At 37.7% G+C, this 23,489-nt stretch overlaps 3 protein-coding genes across 7 annotated transcripts; 2 read left to right on the top strand and 1 right to left on the bottom strand.

The window, feature by feature from the left end:
* Window positions 1-1,151: 1,151 nt before the first annotated feature.
* LOC126584598 (probable myosin-binding protein 4) lies at window positions 1,152-6,068 on the top strand. Of its 5 annotated transcripts, none has more exons than XM_050248928.1 (4): window positions 1,152-1,488; window positions 2,293-3,674; window positions 3,769-5,552; window positions 5,679-6,068. In XM_050248928.1, the coding sequence occupies exons 2-3, from the start codon at window positions 2,411-2,413 to the stop codon at window positions 5,529-5,531; spliced, it is 3,027 nt and encodes a 1,008-aa protein (XP_050104885.1). In that variant the 5' UTR covers window positions 1,152-1,488; window positions 2,293-2,410; the 3' UTR covers window positions 5,532-5,552; window positions 5,679-6,068. The 5 variants fall into 5 exon arrangements, with proteins under 5 accessions (XP_050104885.1, XP_050104880.1, XP_050104883.1 ...); XM_050248923.1 differs by having other exon boundaries at window positions 1,156-1,488; window positions 5,673-6,068; XM_050248926.1 differs by lacking the exon at window positions 1,152-1,488 and adding an exon at window positions 1,552-2,034 and having other exon boundaries at window positions 5,673-6,068.
* A 1,563-nt stretch (window positions 6,069-7,631) lies between these two features.
* On the top strand, window positions 7,632-9,517 carry LOC126586061 (cytochrome P450 94A1-like). The gene has a single exon (XM_050250766.1). The coding sequence runs from the start codon at window positions 7,648-7,650 to the stop codon at window positions 9,283-9,285; it is 1,638 nt and encodes a 545-aa protein (XP_050106723.1). The 5' UTR covers window positions 7,632-7,647; the 3' UTR covers window positions 9,286-9,517.
* A 566-nt stretch (window positions 9,518-10,083) lies between these two features.
* On the bottom strand, window positions 10,084-10,852 carry LOC126584457 (uncharacterized). The gene is made up of 4 exons (XM_050248829.1): window positions 10,838-10,852; window positions 10,600-10,743; window positions 10,468-10,524; window positions 10,084-10,392 (listed from the first exon to the last, which is right to left on the bottom strand). Exons 1-4 carry the CDS (start codon window positions 10,850-10,852, stop codon window positions 10,294-10,296), a joined length of 315 nt encoding a protein of 104 aa, XP_050104786.1. The 3' UTR covers window positions 10,084-10,293.
* Between the last annotated feature and the right edge of the window lie 12,637 nt (window positions 10,853-23,489).

Here is a 23,489-nt window from a genome sequence, read left to right as displayed (position 1 = left end):
TTTATACAAATTAAGGGAATTTTTTTTAAAGTGTCTTTCCATTTATATAATGACGGATGACGTATGTGCTCATGTTCTAAACACATTAAAAAAATCTTTCGTGTGAGAGCAGCTGTCAACACACACATTCTGAGAGGTGAACCCATTCGTGCCCCCAGCAATGCATCTCTCCATATCACAAGTATATAATAACAACCCATCCTTTCTTCATGAAACACCAAATTCTTTTTCTCTTTTTTTTTATTAATTAAAGTTGTAGTGAAATAAATTTTTTGGCAATGTTAAATAACAAACTAATATTATTTTACTTTAAACTTGTTTTAAAGAGAACTCTTTTTGTTCAAAGAAAAATAAAAGAACATAACACTTAAAATTATAGTTGGGTGACACTTCCTTACTGGTCTCTAAATTGATCAGAGAATCCCTTCAATGCTAAATCCGTTACTTGAATGAGAAATTTTAGGTAACATTTTCGACGCCAAATTATTAACTACAACTCCCAATATCACTTATATCAAAAAATAAAAAATAAAACTTATTGCAAACATTTTTTTATTGCCACGTTCTATGATTTAATTAAGGTTAATTACACATACACAGGAACTTTAACGAAAAGCACTTGATACTGTTCATTTTAACGAAAAACCACATTTTTACACTAAATTATTAAAACTCAAAGTTTTCAAGCCCTTTTAATTAATTTTCTTAAATAAAAAACCCTCACCGCGGTTGACTTCTCAGGCGACAAATTTTACGGACAAATACCGGTGGATATCGGAGAAATCAGATGGTTATATATCCTCGACTTCTTCAACAATGCTTTCACTGATGAAATCCCATCATCATTGAGTAACTTGCGAAACCTCGAGTCTTTCGATCTCTCAGTGAACAACCTGAGAGCGCAGATTCCACCAGAATTCTCAAAACTCCATTTCCTTGCGTTCTTGAACCTCTCACGCAATCACTGGGTTGGCAAGATCCCAAGCGGCACCCAGTTTTCAACATTTCCAAAATCTTACTTGGGGAGAAAAATAAATATTAGTCATTGGGGTGTTTGGCTACCGGTGGAATATACAAGGTTAATTTTATCATTTTTAAAATTATTTTATGTTATGTCAGCATAAAATTAACGGAATCCTAATAAGTTTTGTGAAATGATTTTAAAACAGAAGAAGACGTTTGTGATATGTTGAAAATCTGAGGGCGTTTTGTGAAAATACCAAAAACCTCGTGAGTGTATGTATAATTAACCAGATTTTATTACGTGTTAATTCATGAGCCAGCTAAAGCTTGGAGCTTCGCTTTTCTTGGCATCCAAACAAATCTTCAAGCGGTTGGTTTGAACGGTCAATGTCTTTCCCACGCAAGGACCTGCTCGTAATTCCCCCAAGATTTTCATTTTCCTTTTTTTTTGCCATTAAGTTTTTATTCCCTAGTTGCATTTCTTCCCCTTTCACCTTTTGATCTTCCATAAGCTCCATTTTCCAGGTACCACCCACATTCTCTACCTCTTTCCCTTTCCTTTTTGTGTTTATCTTGTTTACCATTACATTTTTCATGAGTTAAACCCGAGAAATGCATGAAAGATGTAAAATTTATTTCTGTTTAGAATAACACTAATCTGGGATTAATTTGTTTTCTGAAATCGCAATGCACATTGTGATGGATTGGATGATGCCCTTTTCGTGATCCTTTTTTTGTGGTTTGTTTTGTTTGAAGTTCCTTAATTTTATAGAAGTTTAGAAGAAATTAATATGCTGGGTAACCTTCCATATGCTTGAACCATTAGAATTTGCAGCAAGGTTTGTTGCTTTGTTTTTGATTCACACAGAATTGGTGTTCTTGAACTCTATCTGGGTTTCTCACATTAATTATGTTAGGTGAGTTTCGTTTCGTTTTATTTAAGGTATATCGTTGTTTGTTGATTTGTCATTATTTAGAACAGTTGGGATGGTTAAGAGTTTAATGTTTGATTGTCTTCTGGTACTTCTTGTTAGTAGCTAGCTTCTGTCATGGTTGGTGATGCACAATTAGGTATGGTTTATTTGTTTATTTATTTTTGTACAATGCGGTATTCTGAACTACTCTGATATTCGGGGAGGGGGATTTGAACTCGGGTGCTAAAGTGCGGACACACTGCCTAACTCACATCTGTATGCATTGAGTTTATTTAATGTTTTTAATTTCATCTGGTATAGTTTCTAGCTTAACTGCAGTTCTGTGATTCAATTATTTTTATTTTGATGTTCCTAATTGCTTCATTGGTTTCTTTGCTTGGGGTGGTGATTGAAGATGGGATGCTTAATTCTGATTTGGGTGGATAGGAGCAGCTATTACCTTGATCGACTGGTGATCTCCTCGAGTTTTTGTAACTGGAAGGTCATGAGATTGTAGAGCAATTGGTAGGCAGATGGCAGCAAAGGGAAATTCATCTGTACATGTGCATAAGAACTTAGAGGGTTTTGTAAACATTCTAACATCTGCAGCATGTGAGTGGGTTTTGATCTTTCTTCTGCTTGTCGATGGACTATTATCCTATCTGCTGACTAAATTTGCAGAATATTGCAAGTTGCAAAAGCCTTGCATCTTTTGCTCCAGGTTTGAACATGTTATAGGCAGTGAAAAACCAAAACCTCAACTTTATCAGGATCTACTTTGCAGCAACCACATATCCGAGTTCTCGTCATGGTTGTCTTGTCAAATTTATGGTAAGCATGATGGCAATGGAATGTGTGAAGATTGCATCGTGTCATATGCCAAAAAGGGCAAGTCAAACCCCGAAAAGCACATGTTTTCGGCTGGCAAGTCGGATTCTGATATTGGAAGTTCCGGTTTTAGGAGGTCCATGCAGAACAGAAAGTTTGTTCATAGTTCTGTGGGTGTAAGGCCATGCTCTTGTTGCAGTAGGCCTTATATACCTAGAGAAAATGCTCGAGGACTACAACGAAAATCATCTGCTTCCAAACCTAATATTCCTTTGCCACGTTTTTCAAGCCGTAGTCGTATACCTCGCAGGGATGGTTCAAAGAAGACCAGGGATAAAATTTCTGGATCAGTAACTACTCGTCATCCTGGAAAACTTGGCTGGGATCCCTTGCCACATAGAGGACGCAAGTTGAGGATTAGTTCTGATACTGACTCCACTCTTCGTCCTGGTAAATTTGGCCGGGATCCCTTGCCACATGTAGGATACTCTGAGTTGAGGATTAATTCCGATACTGAATCCGCTCGTCGTGCTGGAAAACTTGGCTGGGATCCCTTGTCTCATGTAGGATACACTGAGTTGAAGATTAGTTCTGATACCGATTCTGAGATTCCATTTTCTGATGAAGACGGCGGTAGCAGCATAATCATTGGAAATCGGGAGCATAAGAAGGAAGCTTTAGTAGTTCAATATACTTCAGAAAAACCATTCAAAGCACCGCTAAATGGTTTGAATCCAGCAAAGCAGAGCAACGTTACCACCGACCACAAGCCTAGACTTTCTGATCCAAGTGTGCAGCCAGATGGTAGCACGAGGTCTGATATAAAATTCTTAGGCTCGAATGTTGCTTCAAAGAATGGCTTGGGTGAGCTTAACTGGCAGCAAGCGAGTCAGAATTCCATCCCTTATGCATTCCCTGAGCTTATTTCACTAGATGATATCCCTCCATCATTTAATGTTGTTGAAACTAGTAAGCTCAACTTTCCGCTTTTCAGATTCCAGTTAATATGAGTTCTATGAGTTTTTACTTATTACATTGATCCTTTTTTGAAATTATTGAACAGGTTTTACTGGGACAAGCGACTTTGGAGATGCACCCATCAGTAAGAATGATGAACTTTTGAAGTCTATAAGTGCAACAGATGGAGCACCTATTAAAACCGATCCTATCATCAATGATCCGCCTCTTACGAAGCCAAATCATATTAATGTAAATGCTGTTTCTGAGTCAGCAGGCATTGGTAAGGAAGGAGATACATCCAATTCTATTAAAGAACAACCTACAGTGAAGGTACCTGATAGAGTTGATGGGGAAGTGAAACCAGCGGACTCACAAAATTCTTCAGCTCAGGAGAGAAATTTATCATCAAATAATACAGTTTCAGGGGTACTTGGTGTTGGTGATGAAAATCCGGTAACTGATGCTTCCAAATCGTCTGCTCAGGAGAGTAATTTATCATCAAATAGTACAATTTCAGGGGTACATGGTGTTGGTGATGAAAAGCCGATTAGTGATGCTTCCAAATCTTCTGCTCAGGGGAGAAATTTATATTTGAATGGCACAATTTCAGAGGCACGTGGTGTTGGTGACGAAAAGCCCGTACCTGATGCTTCAAAGTCTTCTGCTCGGAAGAGTAATTCATCATCAAATAATACAATTTCAGGGGTATGTGGTGGTGGTGATGAAAAACAGGCAACTGATGCTTCCAATTCTAATCCAAATCCAGGGCTTAAAACATCATGGTCAGTAGAATCTGGTCTTGAATCTCTGGATGAAGGATATGTCAGTGAAATTGAAGGTGAAAGTATTGTTGATCGGTTAAAACGACAGGTTGATTATTATAGAAAGTGCATAAAGGAGTTGTTTAGGGAATTAGACGAAGAAAGGAATGCCGCTGAAATTGCTGCAAATCAGGCAATGGCCATGATCACAAAGCTACAGGAAGAGAAAGCTGCAATCCATATGGAGGCCCTTCAGTATTTAAGAATGATGGAAGAGCAGGCTGAGTTTGATGTAGATGCACTCGAAAAAGCCAATGATCTCCTGGTTGAAAAGGAGAAAGAAATACAGGACTTGGAAGCAGAGCTAGAATTTTCTAAGTTCGATATCCCAGATGAATCGACAATGGAGAGTATGCCAATGCCGGCATTGCCGGTAAAAAGTTATGATTTGAAGGGAAAGATTGACACAGTGGAGAGTACTGTGGTACCTGAAGCCGTTGTTCCCTGCGTAAAAAGTGATGTCGAAGCTCCTGGTAACTCAACAGTTACTGAGGTACCTAAAGCTAGCAATGAACGCCTTTTTTCTGAGACAACACTTTTGGAATTTGAAGATGAAAAATTGTACATTTCAAATTGTTTGAAGAGCTTGGAGAGGAAGCTTTCCGAAATTTCCTGCAATGGGGCTTCCGCCAACATGCCTGATGGTGGGCATTCTAGAAAGCATACAGATGATGAACCGAATCAAGTAGAGACGCCTAAGAAATTTAGGCTTTTATTAAATGGTCAGATTGAAGAGGAAGTTGTGCAGATGCCAAACGATTTACATATATCTAACGGAAGCGCTGCTCCACAAGAGGGACCAATTCATTGCGATAGTTTAGACTGTGAAGACAAAAAAGATTCTGAATTGGATGTTCTGGAAAACGAAATGTCAGACCTTAACGACAGGTTGGAGGCGCTCGAGACTGATCATGATTTTCTTGAGCACATGCTTTACTCTCTTCAAAATGGACAGGAAGGGCTACAGTTTGTTCAAGAGATAGCTCAGGAGCTGCGAGAACTGCGAAAAATTGGCGCAGCTTTCAGAAATCCGTCCGCTCCCTAACTTCGAATGGAGATTTCCACGGTACGTATGTTATCCGAGGACTAAAATGTGCTTTAGCTCTGTTCAAGTTTCCCTCCCTTTTTCGTCTGCTTAATGTGTTTTCCAACATTTGCTTTACCATTCATGCATTCTTTTTGTCAGGTACAGTCGAGCATTTTGGTGCAAAAGTGTAGAAATCAATTGCATTCCTTCAGTCACCCACAATCGTAAACAATCAAAATGATTTCATGTACAGGTACCAGCCAGCCAAAACTCTTGGAAGGAAAAACCAAAAAAGGTCTATACCGTTATCATCTCGTAAGCGCACAATTTTCCATCGGCCTTCTTTTTCCTCTGTTGGGGCCGATTTTCCCCGTTGTTTGTTTGGAGTAGTGGCAGGTATTTTTAAGTTCAAATTTATTGAAAAGGCTGTAAAATTAGCATTTTTGTGTAGCTGCTATTTCTTGTTGTCAAGGTTAAGGCTCCATTTTTAGCCAAACCACTTCCATTGTAAATTCAAGCAGATCTTTTCTAGTAAGTTTCGAGAAGTTTTCTCCACAGTTTTCCCAAATTGTTCAGGTACCTGCATATTCCTCGTTAGAAATTTCTTGCTATGGATGATAAAAGATGAGAGGAACTTACATGCCGAGCGTGTACAACACGTCTCTCTAACTACCTCGTCATTTAACACCAACTAGGATGCAATGGAGTAACTTTACATGTGCGCATCACGTACGATTTTGATAACAAAGTGATAATATCAATAATATCAACAATGTATTAATAATTGGTAACTGTGTCGATATACGATAGTGAATAATTAGACGATCCAGCTAATCTGGTAACGTGTCGTTATACGATTGTGAATAACTAGACAATCAAACTAATGAATCGATACGAGTAGTATGAACAAAGCTTTTGTGGGGTGTGAATGCACATAAACATTGAAGTTGGATTTCCTCTGATTTCTATCTGCTTCCCACTACCGGGAAGGCTATAGAGTCATCATAGTGCTGGGACCCTTGGATCTTGGTTTTCAACAAGACCATTCTGCCGTGCCGTGCGCGTAGATTTACCCTTGAAGCCTCCGTACATGCACCATTCATTGTCTTTTTGGGTGACGGTTTTGCTTACGTCGTCTTCCATTTTCTAGGTCCACCACTTAAATAAAAAGAAAATTAAAGAAAAAGATTTAAAAACTTTGAGTTTTAGGTATAAAAATAAAATAAAAGGTAAAGTGAATAGTACCATATTTGACTTTTTAGTGTAAAATATGATTTTTCGTTAATGTGAACAGTATCGTGAACTTTTCGTTAAAACTCTCTTAAATAATTGCATAATTTATATTATGGACAAATTGTGGAGATAAGAGTAATTAGTGTTTTCCTTTTTCCGATTTGGGTACTTTGGTGTTGGAATTTTTGGTAAGAGCTACTGACCCAAATATAATGCGACAATTAGGTTAGAAAAAGACTTTGGTCATCGTGGTTTTAATATTACAAATGTGGTTACCGTGTTTTATTCTGTTTGCAAATAGACGTTATTTTAGATCTTATCTAACGTTTAAGATTAATTTGCGTGAAAAAAGTTGATTAAACTTTTTCCACTTAGCTTCTAAGCATACCCTTAAATAAATAAGAAAAAAAAAAGAAAAGTATTTTGACCTCAAAAGGCTAGCACACCTTTGTACTCCTTCATTATCTCTGGTAGAAGAACCCACCCAATGAGAGCAGAATATTCTCTCGAGATCATCAACAACTGTGGGTGATGGTGTTTCTGCAAAATTTTCAATTGGGAATTATTTATTGGGATCTTTGGGGGTTAATTATCAAGACCATTCCTTGTAAGAGCAAATCCATTTCATCTACTTCCACTTTTGGTATATTCTAAATCCAATACTGAAGACTCACCATCCATGTACCTGCGGCTTCTCTGACGACCTCGCTTACGTACTAATATCCCTAATCACCATCGATTGTCATTTAATTGTGAACGATTTATGCTTGCCATTGACTTGACTCATTGAAAAGTACACTAAAAACTGTTCATACAAGACCATATGTTTTTTTGTAAATTTCCAGTGAAAAGTGATTAGTCTGATAATTTGCTTTAAACAAAACAAACTCAGACATTATAAATGGACCCCCAAATCTTGCTGCCAAATTATCCGCAAATCAGCAGCACTACATCAACCACTGCAAATTGTCCGACACCTTTAAACCCTTTCCATTTTTCTGCGTTATATCGGCCAGCCATGTTTCTTGAGCTCTTAACCTTCGCCTTCCTCCTCCTCCTTCCCATCCTTTTCTTCCTCTTCAGGTTTTCATCGGACCCGAACCCCAAAACAAGCAAGCTCCCCAAATCATACCCAATAATCGGCACATTCCCATCTCTCTACAAAAACCACCGCCGCAGACTGCCGTGGTTCACCGACCTCCTCCGCACCTCCCCATCAAACACCTTCACTCTCCACCACTCTCTCGGCCGACGCTTCGTCGTCACCGCCAATCCCTCCGTTGTCCAGCACATCCTGAAGACCAACTTCCCCAACTACCAAAAAGGCGAGACCTTCCGCACCACCCTTGCCGACCTCCTTGGCGACGGCATTTTCAACGCCGATGGAGATAACTGGAAGTTCCAGCGCCAAGTCTCCAGCCACGAGTTCAACACCAAGTCTCTGCGTAAATTTGTCGAACAGGTGGTCGACACCGAGCTCTCCGACCGCCTTATTCCAATTCTCTCCGCCTCCGCCGCCAGCAGTTCAGTCCTGGACTTCCAAGACATTCTTCAGCGCTTCGGTTTCGATAACATCTGTCGAATTGCTTTCGGGTACGACCCGGATTACCTCCTGCCCTCTCTGCCCGAAGCCAAATTCGCAGTGGCTTTCGACGAAGCCGTGCAAATCAGCAGCGACAGGTTCACATTGCCGCACCCAGTATGGAAACTCAAAAGGGCTCTCGGAATCGGGTCTGAAAAGCGCCTTCGTGCCGTCGTATCGGAAGTCCGCGAGTTCGCGAAAACCATTGTCAAAGAAAAGAAGCGGGATCTGAGCGAGGCGAAGGCGTTGGAATCTGTAGATCTGCTCTCCCGGTTCTTGAGCTCTGGCCACACCGACGAAAAGTTCGTCACCGACATTGTCATCAGCTTCACCCTCGCAGGCCGGGACACCACGTCGGCGGCTCTAACCTGGTTCTTCTGGCTTCTCTCGCAGAACCCACGTGTGGAAAACGAGATCTTGAGGGAGATCAACGAAGCGGCGTCGTCTGAGTCGGCAGCGGGAGGAGGTTACGACGAGGTGAAGGAGATGGTGTACACCCACGCGGCGCTGTGCGAGAGCATGAGGCTGTACCCACCGGTTCCCACCGACAGCAAACAAGCGGCAAACGACGACGTTTTGCCGGACGGCACGAAGGTGAAGAAGGGGATGAGTGTGATGTACCACGTGTACGCGATGGGGCGCATGGAGGAGATCTGGGGGGCGGACTGGGCGGAGTACAGGCCGGAGAGGTGGCTGGAGAGAGAGGAGAGGGGGGCCCACAAGTTTAAGTTTGTTGGGAGGGACACGTATAGCTATCCGGTTTTTCAAGCGGGGCCCAGGATCTGTTTGGGGAAGGAGATGGCGTTTTTGCAGATGAAGAGGGTGGTGAGCGCGGTTTTGAAGCGGTTTAAGGTGGTACCGCGGGAGAGGGAGGGCGGGGCACAGCCGGAGCTGTTGTCCTATCTCACCGCGAAGATGAAAGGCGGACTTCCGGTCACCGTTTTGGAGAGGGCTTAAGTATGTATGTGTCAATGTGTGTGTATTGTAACGAGTACGTACTGTGTGTGTATTGTAATGAGTACGTACGTAATTTAAGTCGAAGCTTGTAAGTATTCATGCAACAAATAGAGGAGGAATTTTTCATTGTGCCGTAACATAAAGCGGAATACAACATGTTATTACATAATTGGTGTAAAACTTTTTTTTGAAATATTCTTCCAATTATATAATGATATGTGATGTTTCATTTCGTGTTCCGAGTACATTGAAAAATCTCTCGAAATAGAGAGGAGTGTATATAGAGAGAAAAGAGTGTTGAAATTATTTCTTTTAAATTTCACTTTTATTAGAGGTCTTTAGTATATACTAATAAATTTTACCCGCAGTTGTTGCGGGAGCGAAAATATAACTATAGATTATATTTTTAACAATATAAATAACCAAAGACTAAGATAAACATTAAGTAGAAAATGGAGCAAATATTTTTACAAAGCTGTCTAAGTTTATGTAACTTACAGAAAAGACATTGTCAAATGCCTTGTCATTGATATACAAAAACGGCTAGTCTAGTATTCCCCATTGACAATCATCCCACTGCTTCATTTGTATAATTACCTAAACATAGAATATCCCATAAGAGCACATTTTCCTTGAAGCTGTCACTGCAAATAAAACAATTTGGATCATCAAGGAAAAAAATAAGAAAAGGTTACAATTGAAACAAAATGTTAATACAGTTGTAATTAATTTTGGAAAAAAAAATACAGTTGTAATTAATTAGCAGTAATACTTTACATGAATGAATCGGACAGATGATGGCAAACTATGATATCAATAAATGAAAAAAAAATTCAACAGCCATCATTTATATATAGGAATAATAAAAATCCATTTGCATTAGCTCTAGATCAAGTTCAACTCAAGGCTACAAAAATTTTAAACCTCAGATTCAGATCGCACTATTCAACCCCAAAAACCAAATAGTACATGTAACCGACTTAACACGATGGAAGGCATAAATGAAATCTAGGAAATTATACTCAACCTGCATTGCAGAAACGAACACTGTAGCTTATATACATTCTCAATGTCCTCAGCAAGTCCTCTCTCCAATGGCTCTGCAATCTACAAAAGGTTTTTAGAAGATTATAATTTAAAAACTAAATCACATAAAATTTCTGAAATTAGGTTGCTTCTTACCATAGTTATTTTATTCTTCTTATTGGATGTTTCAACAAAACATTTGATTGACAAAGGCTACAAAATGAAACAACATGATCAACCTACAAACAAAAGCATATCCATCAAGAAAAGAAGAAAATAAAATTTTACCTTCTTAAGACCATCTCCAACCTTTGGGCTAAAAGCCAAATTTTTTAGCCTGAACAATTTAGTTTTTAGCCTAGAAACAGCTTTTCTGCTCCAACCCTTCTTAAGAAGATCCCTTTCCTTTGGGAGGGAGGAGAGGGCACGGGCCTATAGAACCCAAGGATTGTGTCTATTGAGCTATAATTGAGATGCTATTATTTGGGATGGATTTGACTGTTCTAGCTCAATCTCCACCCCAAACCTCTCTTACTACCATAAATTATTATATATTTGACGAAAGTTTGTCCAACAGACGAAATTCTATCTGGTAAATAAACTTTAGCTGATGGAATTTACAAGTTCGATGGGCAAAAAAGATCAATGTTTTAGTTTCTTCAAAGGTTTGTGCCCAAATGAATAATGTTCGGCGGACAAATATACATTTGTCAGTAAAATTTTCGCGCCAGAAAAAATTTGGAGTGTAATATGACAACCTTTGTATGACGAAATTTAAGGTTCCATCACGTAAAGTTTATTGCACGTTTTGATGAGTTAAGGGAATTGATAATCATGAATTTTTAGTTGAAGGACTATTCCTCTAATTGGGTTAAACTTGAGAGATGATTGTTACAATTTTCTTTTATCAACAGCAAGGTTCAACTTGTTGCTTTATTGCACACCTTTTTTTTTTGCTCATTTTTTAATTTATCTTTTTGCACACATTTGTTTGTTTAATTTTCTTGATTTACCTAATTCAAAAAAAAAAAAAAAACACAAACAAAGATGTATATTGGAGAGAAGATGATTGTGTGGAAGTTATTTCCATTCTTTTATAATCTAAACTAGCTATTAATAAAATTCTCTTTATCAATTAGAAAAGGGTGAAAAGAAAATTTGGTCTTATATCACAAAGTAAAATAATGGGTAGTAATTTAATTTTGTACAAACTTAATTTTGCCTTTTTTTTTTCTTCCTTCTGTTGTGACATATATTCTTATCAATATGTGATTGTGTAAATCCTAAGTAGAGATAAAATAGGAATCCTTTGGGATCTAGAAGATCTTTCCTAATAGACTTTGTATTACTTGGAGAGCAAGTTTCTCTCCTCCTTATTACTATAAACAAAGGCACAAGGACTAGGGAATTAACACACAATTCCTCAAGCCTATTCTCCATCTTTCTCTCTTCCCTTTGCCTCACCCCTTTGTAGAATATAGACCATAACACGTTATCAACACGCTCTTCACGCTGTGCTAAGAATAATTTAAAGAGAATTTATTCGTCTTTAATCAAGGGAGTATTATGTTTCAATTATTTTTAATTGATTAAATTTTAATTTTCTTGAATTCATATACTTTTATTGATTCAATTTATTTTTTTCTTGAACATGATACAAGTTTTTGAAGATGGAAAGTTTAAATTGAAGAAACAATTTTCTACATCAAACCAGTTCATCAATATCATCACGCAATCAAGTTCTTTCAAAACAATGATTTTTATCTCGATATTTTTGCAGCCCTGATAGCATGAACATTCACCATAATGCATAACTCAACTTTACGTTTTTCGAGTTTTAGATTCTACATAAATTGTATATGCATTATAATCATAATCATGTTAAATTGTGTGAATTGATATTGTGATATTAATATGAATAATTATATGCACTTGTATATGCATTGAATTAAAAAAAAAAAAAATTGGAAACGCAACCCGGGTTCTTCGAACCCATGACCTGGCATCGCTCACCAAGCCTGCAGCCTGCGTGACTAAGCCGAAGAGCCAGCAGCTCCCTTTCTCCATGAAAACCAAACAACGATGTCCATGGCATCGTCCCCAAAACCTACCCTCGCCTGTAGACGAGTCATGGTACCAATGTCGATTTCCATTGGGACTCACCACCTGAAGTGTTTTTTGGGACAAATTCATCCTCTCCGACGATGATTATTGAAATTCCCGTCGAATTTCATCAAGATTGTTAGGGTTTCAATTCAAAATCCCCATGGTTTTCACCCAACGTTGAGAAATTAAATTTCTCCGTTCATAATAGAGTTCCAGTTCGAACCCGAACTTCCCCCGACCAAAAATTCACTAAGAACATGACCACCTGAAGTGGTGGCGCTGGTCTCAACTTCAACGACCTCACCCAGCAACGCTGGGATGTTTTTGGTCTTTACCCGAGCCCACTTGGGCTTGACTGCCTTTGGTCCACATCATTAGCCCGTTGAGCTTTGATTTCTTAGCCCTTTGGAGAGATTTATCCGAGCTTACAGATCGTAGCCCATCACACATAACCCAGCCCAACCCGCGACACCAGTTCGAGCTGTGGTGTCCCTATATGCGTTGCCATGCACCTGATTGGCGCCCTATTTTGGGCCTTAGCCATCTGGGCCTGCGTTAGTAGCCCAACTATGTATACGGGCTTAGTGCCCTGGCTCGGCCCATTTTTAATTCCAGCCTTGGTTTAAGGCCTGGGCCGCTAGGCCCTCATCTAATATTGGGCTTGGGCCTACCTTTTTTTTCTGTTTTTATAGCCCCGGTGGGCAACCAATTATATTGCCTGTTTTTTAGGCCTTATGTGTTTTTAAAAATTTTCGCCCAACTTTTAATTTTGGCCCAAAGTCCAAATAATTAAATTATAAATTCTATACATATTTGCATATTTTCTTGTTACATATTTTTGTATATATTGTGTTTGTTTGCAGGTATTATGAACTTGACATTCATACTTCCGAACCCGAAGTTTTGGAAAAGTGCCATATAAACTTGAAGTTTCTTAATGCGCAACACTCATGTTGAAACCCGAAGTTCTCAATGCTTAAATCCGTTTAAACCAAACAATGTCTTAGAACCTAAATGTTCTAACTTTGATGTTTATGGAAATTTTATTTCCTAAAACACCAATCACATTCTTATTTCTGCCATTCAGCGTATTGTCGAACCGTAACAAGTTTGATTTCACTGATTTGGAAGTTTCGAATAAGAAACTACTTTATGTGGATACAAGACGTGACACCCTACGTGACTACTACTAGTTGCAAAATCATTGTAGCTAGTTATGGTGTGAAAGAGCTGGATAAGCCTCCGCCATAATTTTTATTCGAAGACTTATGCCTGAAGCATATCAAATGGAAGTACCTCACTGCTGAGGACTCCATGGCTCTTTGACTCGCTATGGACCATTTCAAATCATGCAAAGATGAATTCTTGCTCGAAGCAAAACATGATTGAAACCTTTACATCCATGAATTGGAACAATTCTGAAGTTTATATCCGATCAAATTTTAATTGGAAGAAAATCTTTCTTGTCCTTCTATATCTAAATTGCTCCTAAAGTAGCAGTATAGAAAGCGGAAGTTTATCAAATTCTCGGATCTGATTACTACCACACCTGTAAGAGAATGGTACCCTAACAATTCGGCTGGGAACTACCGAACTGTATAGATCCAGCTTCGGTTGAAGTCTATCGAATAGTGATGCCTTGCTTCGGCAGGAATGCACCAAATGGCATGCTATGCTTCGACAGAGGTACATCGAATGGTACTGCTCTGCTTCGGCAGAGGCCTACCGAACAGACTCATCCAGTTTTGGCTGGAGCCTACTGAACCCAAGTTTGGGTCTGTCTCTCTCTCACAATCCCATTTCGAGTTTGTTTTACAATAAATGATAGAATCTAGGTCTGCCAAGAGGTGGTATCATGCCTTAAGCATGATCCTTGACACCTCAAACTTCAAGAATAAGGGATAGTATTCTTGAACCTCAACCCTACATAATCTAACTCCGTTTTGACAAAATAGATCATTGATTATGCATTTTTCTGTACCTTTACCAATGTTGTTGAGGAGTACTATTCCCGTAGTCAATATGTGAGACTAATTTTGCTCCGCCTAACACATTTGGAAGAGCGAAATTTGACATGGAAGGCCGTATTGGTTGAATCCCCTTGTATATTTGATTTACTTTGTGAATAATTTATTTTGTTCTCATATTTAAGATTGGTGTTTGGATGTCATTATTATTCTCGAATAAGGCATGACATTGTCCTATATTGTCCAATGATACTAATTTTGCCATAAAGGGAAGCTTATACTCACTTCGTTCCAAAAAAACGCCTTTTTGAGCTTTAAGGATATTCGAAAATATTATACCATATTGAAACCAATGTAGAAAATGGAGTAAAATTCCTTGGCATATTACCATATTGCACTTCCTACGAATATAGCCAGAAGCATATTCTAAAGAAGATGAAACGTTTAATGAGTGAATTACACCCATTCAAGCCATTATGTGGCCGGCTAGAAGCCCGCGATTCCTAAGGAATTTTTGCTATGGATGTACGTTTGGGATATCTAGGATGATCCGTGATGACCATTTTTAGGCATCATTTTACCAGAAGTAATGACATCATACCTGGAAGCGTATCATGCCTTAGCACCCTCTATTTTTTCTACAAATGATTCAAAAAAGGACATTTGTGGACTGATTCAACCACCTTGCGAACCATTTATATAGGGGTGTGCTATCCACACACCCCTTTTTACTTCTCACACACTCCTTGTTAATTTCTATCCTTTGATATTCTTTAATTCATCCGATCCGACGGCCGAAAATTAAAAGGGTGTGAGAGAAGTAAAAAGGGGTGTATGGATATCACACCCCTTTATATACTTTATGGTATTGGTTGATGCTTCTACACGTTGGTCACATGTGTGGCTGTTGTCCACAAGCTGCATTCTCCACACTGGTGGCTCAGATTAACAAGCTCAGGGCTCACTACCCTGATTATCTAATCAAATCTATTTGATTAAATAAGTTGGAGAATTTACATCTAAACCTTTCGATGGATATTGCATGTCAGTTGGGTTTTGAAGTTGAACGTCAAGTACCCTATGTTCATACCCAAAAAGACCCAGCAGAAGCATTCATTAAACGCCTTTAAATGATTGCGCGATCGATTGGTCATACGTACCAAGTTCCCGATCTCTGCTTGGGGCCATGCAATATTGCAAGCAACTATGTTGGTCTGCCTAAGGCCTGTCACGACCCAACCATATAAAGTGAGTGTTAGTTGGTTACCAAATACGAACCTGACATATCATATTTGCACGTGTTTGGTTGTGCGGTCTATGTGCCATTTTGAGCCGCCCTTAAGTATAAAAGAAAAAATGGGTCCTCAAGGAAGGATGAGAATTTATGTCGGTTATGATTCTCCTTCTAATATTTGTTACTTAGAACCTTTTGACAGGCGATCTCTATATCGTTTTTTTTTTTTTGCGGATTGTCACTTTTATAAGATAGTCTTCCCATCATTAGGGGGAGATAAGAACGTCAACATTCCTAAAGAATGACGCGAATTATCGTGGACGTCCTCATTATGTCTCATTTCGATCCCAATTTAGATCGTTAGAGTATAACCAGACACTTCTTATGATCTAAGAACAATTGATGCGATCACATATACCAGCTGCAAATATGCCTGTAAATATGTGTACCAAATGTATGACGGATCTTCATCCCGAAAGCAGGAACGCCACTACTGTGGCTGACCTTCGTACATTGGCTGTTAGCTAATCAATCTGTTATACACTAGAAGCGTGGCAGATCACCCAGTTCGAGGATTCACTTCCTTAAAAGTGGATGAATGTGGCACGAATGAATCTGCCCCTCGATTGTTGTCTCAATCCTTTTCATCTCATGAGATTAAATCTGGATTACTCCCGAGACCTGAAGTTCTTGGTCCAGTATACTAAGTTTGGATGAGATATGGAATTGGAATGAGATTATCATAGATGATGTTTTTGTTTATATGGTAACTATCGACATAAATGAAAAGCGACGATAACGAACTGCGTTCTGTTGATTACTGTTAACGTATAATTGATTGGTCAACTAGAAAAATCAATTGATGATGAATGAGATGAATGAAATAATGTGATATGACGCCTTGTGGCGCAAGGTTTCTCTCATACGCCAAGTGATTAATTGCAGCATTACAAACATGGTTGTAGTATCTCTGGGATCTTGATACAAAAACTACATGGAGTTTCCAAAAGATTTACATGTATTGATTCAAATAGTTCTAGACCATAAGAACACCCTATCGGTTCTGATGAGGCCTTTACTTTGCATATGCAGAACTATCCGGGCGGATGAGGTATACCCGTCTAAGTGAATATTTGATCAGTTAGGGATATATGCCCCTGCGTGTACAAAATTCGAAATTGCTAGAGTTGAGAAAACTGACTTGCACCTAAAGTCGGACTTTAAGATGAATGATCATGGGAAAACTCGACATTACCTCGACCTAAAGTTTCGAGCTAGTTCTAATGGTATTCTGGTCCACCAATCGAACTAGACCCAAAAGGTGTTATGTCCGAGTATACCCTGATCGTCTATACGCTAGATGCAAATGAGACCTTTACGAAGGGTATGGAGCACAAGGTTCCATATTGGAACGTAATGCAACCATATCTAAGTATAATTGGCATTTATTGTACTTAGCTCAATGCACTAGATCAAACATCTTATGTGCTAATAATCTTTTGGCATAAAATATCACTGCGCCTACACGCCACCACCAAATTTGGTGTTAAAGACGTTTTTCCGTTACTATGGATTTGGGCTTATCTATCCCTATGCATCTCAGAATAGATCACACCCCCTTGATCTTCGGAATGATGCCTACCTTATGGGATTCGCTCAATTAGACCATCTGTTTGACTGCACAAGGTATGTCCCGAATGGTTAAGTCTTTATCATTAAGGAACACCACAATATCTTGGAGGTAAACCAGATAGACATTTTTGTTGCGAAAACTTTGAATCGTTCCAAGACTCACTGTATCTCATCACGTGAGAGATATGGTCGAGAACTCTTGTTGAGCATATTCAAAATCCCAGTGTTTTTCATTTATCGTTAAATCCCAATAACGATGCATAAAGACAACGTTGTATGTATCGACCAGATTATGATACATACTAACAAGTCAACGCCAAGCGTATTGTGTCTACATCAGCATGAGCATCAGAAGAATAAAGTCAAGCAGTCCGATCCCAGACAACCTTGCCGACCTCTACACGACGTCACTGCCAAAGTCTACCTTCCAGAAACTTGCCCAAGGAATTGGTATGCGTAGCTTTCTCATTTGCGATGCTTGTAATGTTATTTGGAAGTTTTGTCAAACTCAGGGAAAGTATCCAGAAGTATACTCACTTGACCTTAATGTACTATTTTTCCTACGATTAGGAGCATTTTTCCCACTTGATTTTTGCTACCTGACTAGGTTTTAACGAGGCACCCATCCTGAGTTTGTTATACCCTTGTGTACATTCTACTTGTGTCTCGAAGATGTATAGTTTTGACTTAATGCAACTTCTCATTTTTCTCCTTAGCCTATGGGTTTTTCTCCCACCTTGGGTTTTGCCATAGCGAGGTTTTGTGGGTTTTACTACCCATGCATTCTTCCGTTTGTTTTGAGACTCGCATTCGTTACTTGTGCCGACTAGACGAGACGACTTCATCAACTGCTTCTACATTTGCCTGAAGATCTGATGCACCATCTACTTGAGTATTTGCACACTCAAGGGGGAATGTTGTGACATATGTTATTATCAATGTGATTATGTAAATCCTAAGTAGAGATAAAATAGGAATCCTTTGGGATCTAAAAGATCTTTCTTAATAAACTTTGTATTACTTGAAGAGCAAGTTTCTATCCTCCTTATTACTATAAATAAATGCACAAGGATTGGGGAATTAACACACAATTCCTCAAGTCTATTCTCCATCTTTCTCTCTTCCCTTTACCGCACCCCTTTGTAGAATATAGGCCACAACACCTTCAACCATATGCCATCATAGTGTACCTCTAATTTAAAAATAAAAAATATAAATATAAATCTCTCTCCCTTCCCACGTTTTCTCTCTCAATCCCTCTCTCTTTCACATTTCTCTCTAACTTCTCCCTTCTATATATTTTTCAAAGAAAAAGAAAAAGAAATATATATATATATATACACACACACACGTACTAGTCTTTCTCTACCCGCAGTGTGAAAGGCCTTTCTTTAATCTCGCACTACACGCAACTTACAAATCCTTAATATATTTATAATTTATTTATACATACTGTTTCGCCTATTTCTTATTTTGCTTGAATTTAGATTGCATGAGAGGTTTTAAGTGTTGTAATAGAATAACATATTAGAAAAGAAATCATAAACTTTTGGAAAAGTAATCAAGGCAATTGAAAGAAGAGCTCACCATTATCCTGATTAGGATTAGAAAACCAAGTAAAATGTGAAGGTTTGTACCTATCTCAAGTACCACTCTCCTGGAATATGCAAGGGAAAAAAGTGGAAGGTCTGAGATTCATCATTGCCTCCAACTTTTCTTTTCGACTTTTGTTCAGTGTTTTGAAAAATGCGGGTGGAGCTACAATTTTGTTTTGGACTTGGATTGTCTGCCCTCCTAGTTGTGGTGCCCTTTCATGCCCTCCTATTTTGTGCGGTCACGGTTAAGCCATGTCAATATTTTATATTAATTTTTTAATGAGATAATAAGACAAAAAATAATTAAAATATAAAATATTAATGTGGCTTAACCGTGACAGCACAAAATAGAAGGGTATGGAAGGGCACCACAACTAGGAGCGCAGACAATCCTTGTCCTTTTGTTTTTACACCAGTTTTACAAAATTGGAATAGTAAGTTTTCTTTCAGTTGCAACGTGGATAACCATCCCATAATTTCTACTCTGCTCAACCGCTCCCTAATTTTTTTCAATAAAATGAATTTTAAAATTTTGTTTCTTGACAAAATTATCTCTGCATTTTGTCATAGATTTTTTTCGGCCAATTTTAGATTGTTTTGGTTTGAGAGGCTTTTATGTATGTCCACTTATTTTTGGTGAAATCTTGTGATCCAAAGTGGAGTTATGACATTCTACTAGTAGAGATATATAAACAAGGCATATTTGTAGATTTATTCCCTGAATTTGTATGAAGCTGCCAATTTTTTCTTAAACTTTAATTTTAGTTGATTATCCCTTGAACTTTTATAATTAGGCAATTTCCCCCTTGAACTATAATTTTAGCTGATTATCCCCTTGAACTTTTATAAATAGCCAATTTTCCCCTAGTGTTAGATTTTAAAAAATTTCATCCAATTTTCCATCCATCTTGATCACGGAAACAATATATGACAATTGTATGAGGGAAAAAATGATAAAAAATTGGATGGATGAAAAACTGAAGGAAAGTTTTATAAAATCTAACGCTAGGGGGGAATTGACTATTTATTAAAGCTCAAGGGAGTAATCGGCTAAAATTCAAGTTCAAGGGGAAAATTGGCAGTTGCAAACAAATTTAGGAGGCAAATCAACAAATACCTCTATAAACAAATATAGTGTCCGCAGAACGTGTGGCCCAGTAAACTAGTGAAAACAATTTCCAGCAAATTATACGGGAGTTGCAAAAGTAACTTTGAGTTTTTATTTCCTCAAATTGTCTAAAAATTATGACTTTGTTGTAAACTTTTCTAGTTTAATTGTGATTGTGTAAATCATAGTTTAGATTTGGGGATACTTTAGATGCGGTCCCTAATTCTTAACATTCTTTGATTAAAACCTTAATAGTATTCAAAGTTTGATCAAAGTTCATTGACTTTGTAAACCTCATTATATTACTATTAATATTTATATTTTTATAGGTTTGACATTAATTGTTTGATATTTTATGAGATTTATAATCCTATAAATTTAAAATCCCTCATTATAATACTATTAGAAACGGTTACAATTAAAAAATTCAAACATTTTGATTGAATAAATGGATAAAAACTATGTAAAAATAAGAAATAATAAATGGCAAAAGAATGTATCCATAGTGTTAAAAAAATTGGTACATTTCACATATAACAAAGTGGTACATTAATAAAAAAGAATGGGTGCATTATAAATAAATTAGGATACAGATAAAAGATTAAAAAATTATGAGTACAAATGAATTTAAAAAAAATATAGGCGTTAAAAGAAATTAATACATGGGTACAAAATAAAACTAAAAAGAATTTAAAAAAAAATGTTGCAAATTAAAAGTGGGTACAAACTAAAAATATAATTATATGATACAAAGTTTAGGCATAAAACATAAATATACCATATGTAATTTTTCTATCATTGATTAAATATACACTGTCACGTGACGGTATACACATGGGTACAAACACAAATAAAACTTTAAAAAATATGGGCACAAAAAGAAACTAATATATGGGTACAAATTAAAAATGAAAAGAAAATTGGTACAAATTAAAAAATATTTGCAAATTATTAATAGGTACAAACTAAAAATAAAAATATATGATAAAAAATTTAGCCATAAATATAAATATACTAATTGTAACATTTTTAACACTAAAGAAATATATTTAAAAATAAAAATATTTTATTATTCAAATAATTAATAATGTTATTAATACCCAAGGACCTTGATAAAAAATTAAAAATGAATAGGATTTGAATCAATGGAGTAACAAAAAGAACGATGTAAACCTAATTTTCCCTTAGATTTGATTCTAATTATTATTTCTTATATGGACTTGTATTCCTTGGGGATGAAGGAATTATTCTCCCTCTTATTACTATAAATAAAGGCAATGCGTAGAAGAAATAACACATCATCTACACACACATTCCCCTACAATTCTTCCAAAACAACGGCTTTTATCTCGATATTTTTGCAACCCTGATAGTATGAACATTCACCATAATGTATGACTCAACTTTACATTTTTCAAATTTTTTATTATACATAAATTGTGTATGTATTTGTTGACCCTAAAAACTACCAAGCCTACGTGGCGCGCAGGCCGAGTAATCTATAAGCTAACTACGTCATTCGGTGAATGCGGAGCGTGCCAACTCGTCGGCCGAGGAGTAAATTTTGTTGATGTTGCGTTGGGTGCGCGGCTGACTTCTACGTCTTGCGATTGCGGCCGAGAAAGGAACACGTCTCGGCCTCTTGGGCTTTCGAACCTGAAGACAAGGTTACTATTCTTACGAAGTTCAATATCAAATTCAGCTTTCACTGTGCCGAATGTAACAACTGTAACACCTCACTTCGCCGAGAAGGCTGATGAGATGACCTCGATCAATAAGGATTCAGAAATCCTTCTCGACCGAGACTTGGATAGGTAATCAACCGTCCTCGCCGCAGTGTTGTTGATGCCAACGGAAGATGCTGCGAGACCGGCTGATTCTATGGTGACAGAGCTATCTATGCCGACTTAAGATATCACCGATTGCTTTCACAATGCTGTTGATGCCAACAGAAGATGTGTCAGCGAAAAGAGAAAATAAAAAAATCTCAAAGTTGTTGAGAGGGTTTGCGCAGGGCAGTTTTGTGTTGAATTGGAGGTCCTTCACGTTGCACAGCACCTCTGTATTTATAGGAACAAATGTTGTGTGGCGCAGCTTCACACTACTGCAAGATCTGATTTTAATTCAAACTTGTCAGCTAGAATCACAGTCAAAGACTTCTCCAGATAAGCAACAGCCTATTTTTTTGAGGCATCATTATCTCCTAGACTCGGCAATAAAGGAGGCATTGCCAAAAAACCACCTTGATAACGTTGTTTGCCTTCCACGTGTATTGCGCTTTCCATAGCATGCCGACTGCCTACCAATTATATATATATACATATATATATATATATATAGTTGATGGCCTTTCAAATCGTCCATCACCTGACAACTTTCCTCACCATTATTCAAAAAAAAAACATTTGTTTTTACTTCCTTATCCTTTGCATGCCTCAAAAGAAACCGTGGACTATCTCCTAGTCCAATTAGAACTTTATGTCCACCACTTTGCTTCCAGGTGCAGCTATGCACGGAAAATAAGATCGAATCTAATCCCCAAAAAACATAATCACGTGGCCAAAACCAACATCTCATCCAAAGGCAATTGAGATATAATCAAATAATAATTTAAAATATTACTAAGAGATAACATCATGATTAAAATCATAATATTATCCTTTAATAATGATAAAAATTATCTTCACTTTGTCATCCAACGATTGAGAGCAAATCCACCCCAAAACCAACTCCCCAGCACCCAGCCAAAAAAATAGGCCAGCCCCCTGTTTTTTTGCTCTAGCCCGTTACATTGCCTGGCACCCAGCCCATGCCAGGCAACAGCCCAGCACATTTTGGACTGACCCAGAAGCCGGCCTGTTTCTCAGGCGCGTGCAACACAAGCGCGCAAGGCGCGAGTGGGTTTCAGGGAAACCTGAAAAGGTGTCAGCCCACTTGGGCTCAGCGACGTGGCTTCACGATAGCCGTTGGATTTCCAACGGCTAGTTTTTCTAGACCGTTGGATTTCCAACAATAAAAAAAATTTAAATTTTACTTTTAAACTGGACCGTTCGATCAAAGATCAACGGTCCAGATTAATTAACTTAATTAAAATTTATTAAAAAATACAGAAAATTTAAAAAAAAATTATTTTTTTCTTTCTATAGTTTATTTGATGAGTTTATGTAATTTTATTTTAGTGTGTTTTTTTTTAAGTTTATTTGATGAGTATGTAATTTTATTTCAGTGTTTTTTTTTTAAGTTTATTTGAAATTTTATCCAAAATTGGTTAAAAATCATATCCGAAATAAACTTAAAAAAAAAAAAACATACCAAATAAATGATCTGGGTGCCAGCGCATTTTTTTAGGGGTGGAGATGCTTTGATCTGTTACTGTTCACTAGGGTCTATTACTGTTCCCTTGAGTGGATAAATGCGCTGGGTGCTGGCACAAAGTCCTTAGGGGTGGACTTGCTCTGAGAGTTATGCTCACTCAACAGCCTTGATTGCACGGGCCGATGGTGTAAATTTGAGTCCAAACAGTATTATATACATAA

Source organism: Malus sylvestris, chromosome 10 (genome assembly GCF_916048215.2).
Source record: "Malus sylvestris chromosome 10, drMalSylv7.2, whole genome shotgun sequence".
NCBI classification, from domain to species: Eukaryota; Viridiplantae; Streptophyta; class Magnoliopsida; order Rosales; family Rosaceae; genus Malus; species Malus sylvestris.
The sequence above is the reverse complement of the archived record's forward strand: the minus strand, read 5'-3'. Positions and strand labels throughout refer to the sequence as shown.

Excerpts from the sequence above, each read along its gene's own strand:
- LOC126584598 (XM_050248928.1), top strand. The coding sequence starts at position 2,411 with ATGGCAGCAAAGGGAAATTCATCTGTACATGTGCATAAGAACTTAGAG. Across the intron at positions 3,675-3,768 it reads ATTTAATGTTGTTGAAACTA|GTTTTACTGGGACAAGCGAC; the intron begins GTAAGCTCAACT and ends ATTATTGAACAG.
- LOC126586061 (XM_050250766.1), top strand. The coding sequence starts at position 7,648 with ATGGACCCCCAAATCTTGCTGCCAAATTATCCGCAAATCAGCAGCACT.
- LOC126584457 (XM_050248829.1), bottom strand. Across the intron at positions 10,525-10,599 it reads TTGGAGATGGTCTTAAGAAG|CCTTTGTCAATCAAATGTTT; the intron begins GTAAAATTTTAT and ends TTCATTTTGTAG. Across the intron at positions 10,393-10,467 it reads AGAAGAATAAAATAACTATG|ATTGCAGAGCCATTGGAGAG; the intron begins GTAAGAAGCAAC and ends AACCTTTTGTAG.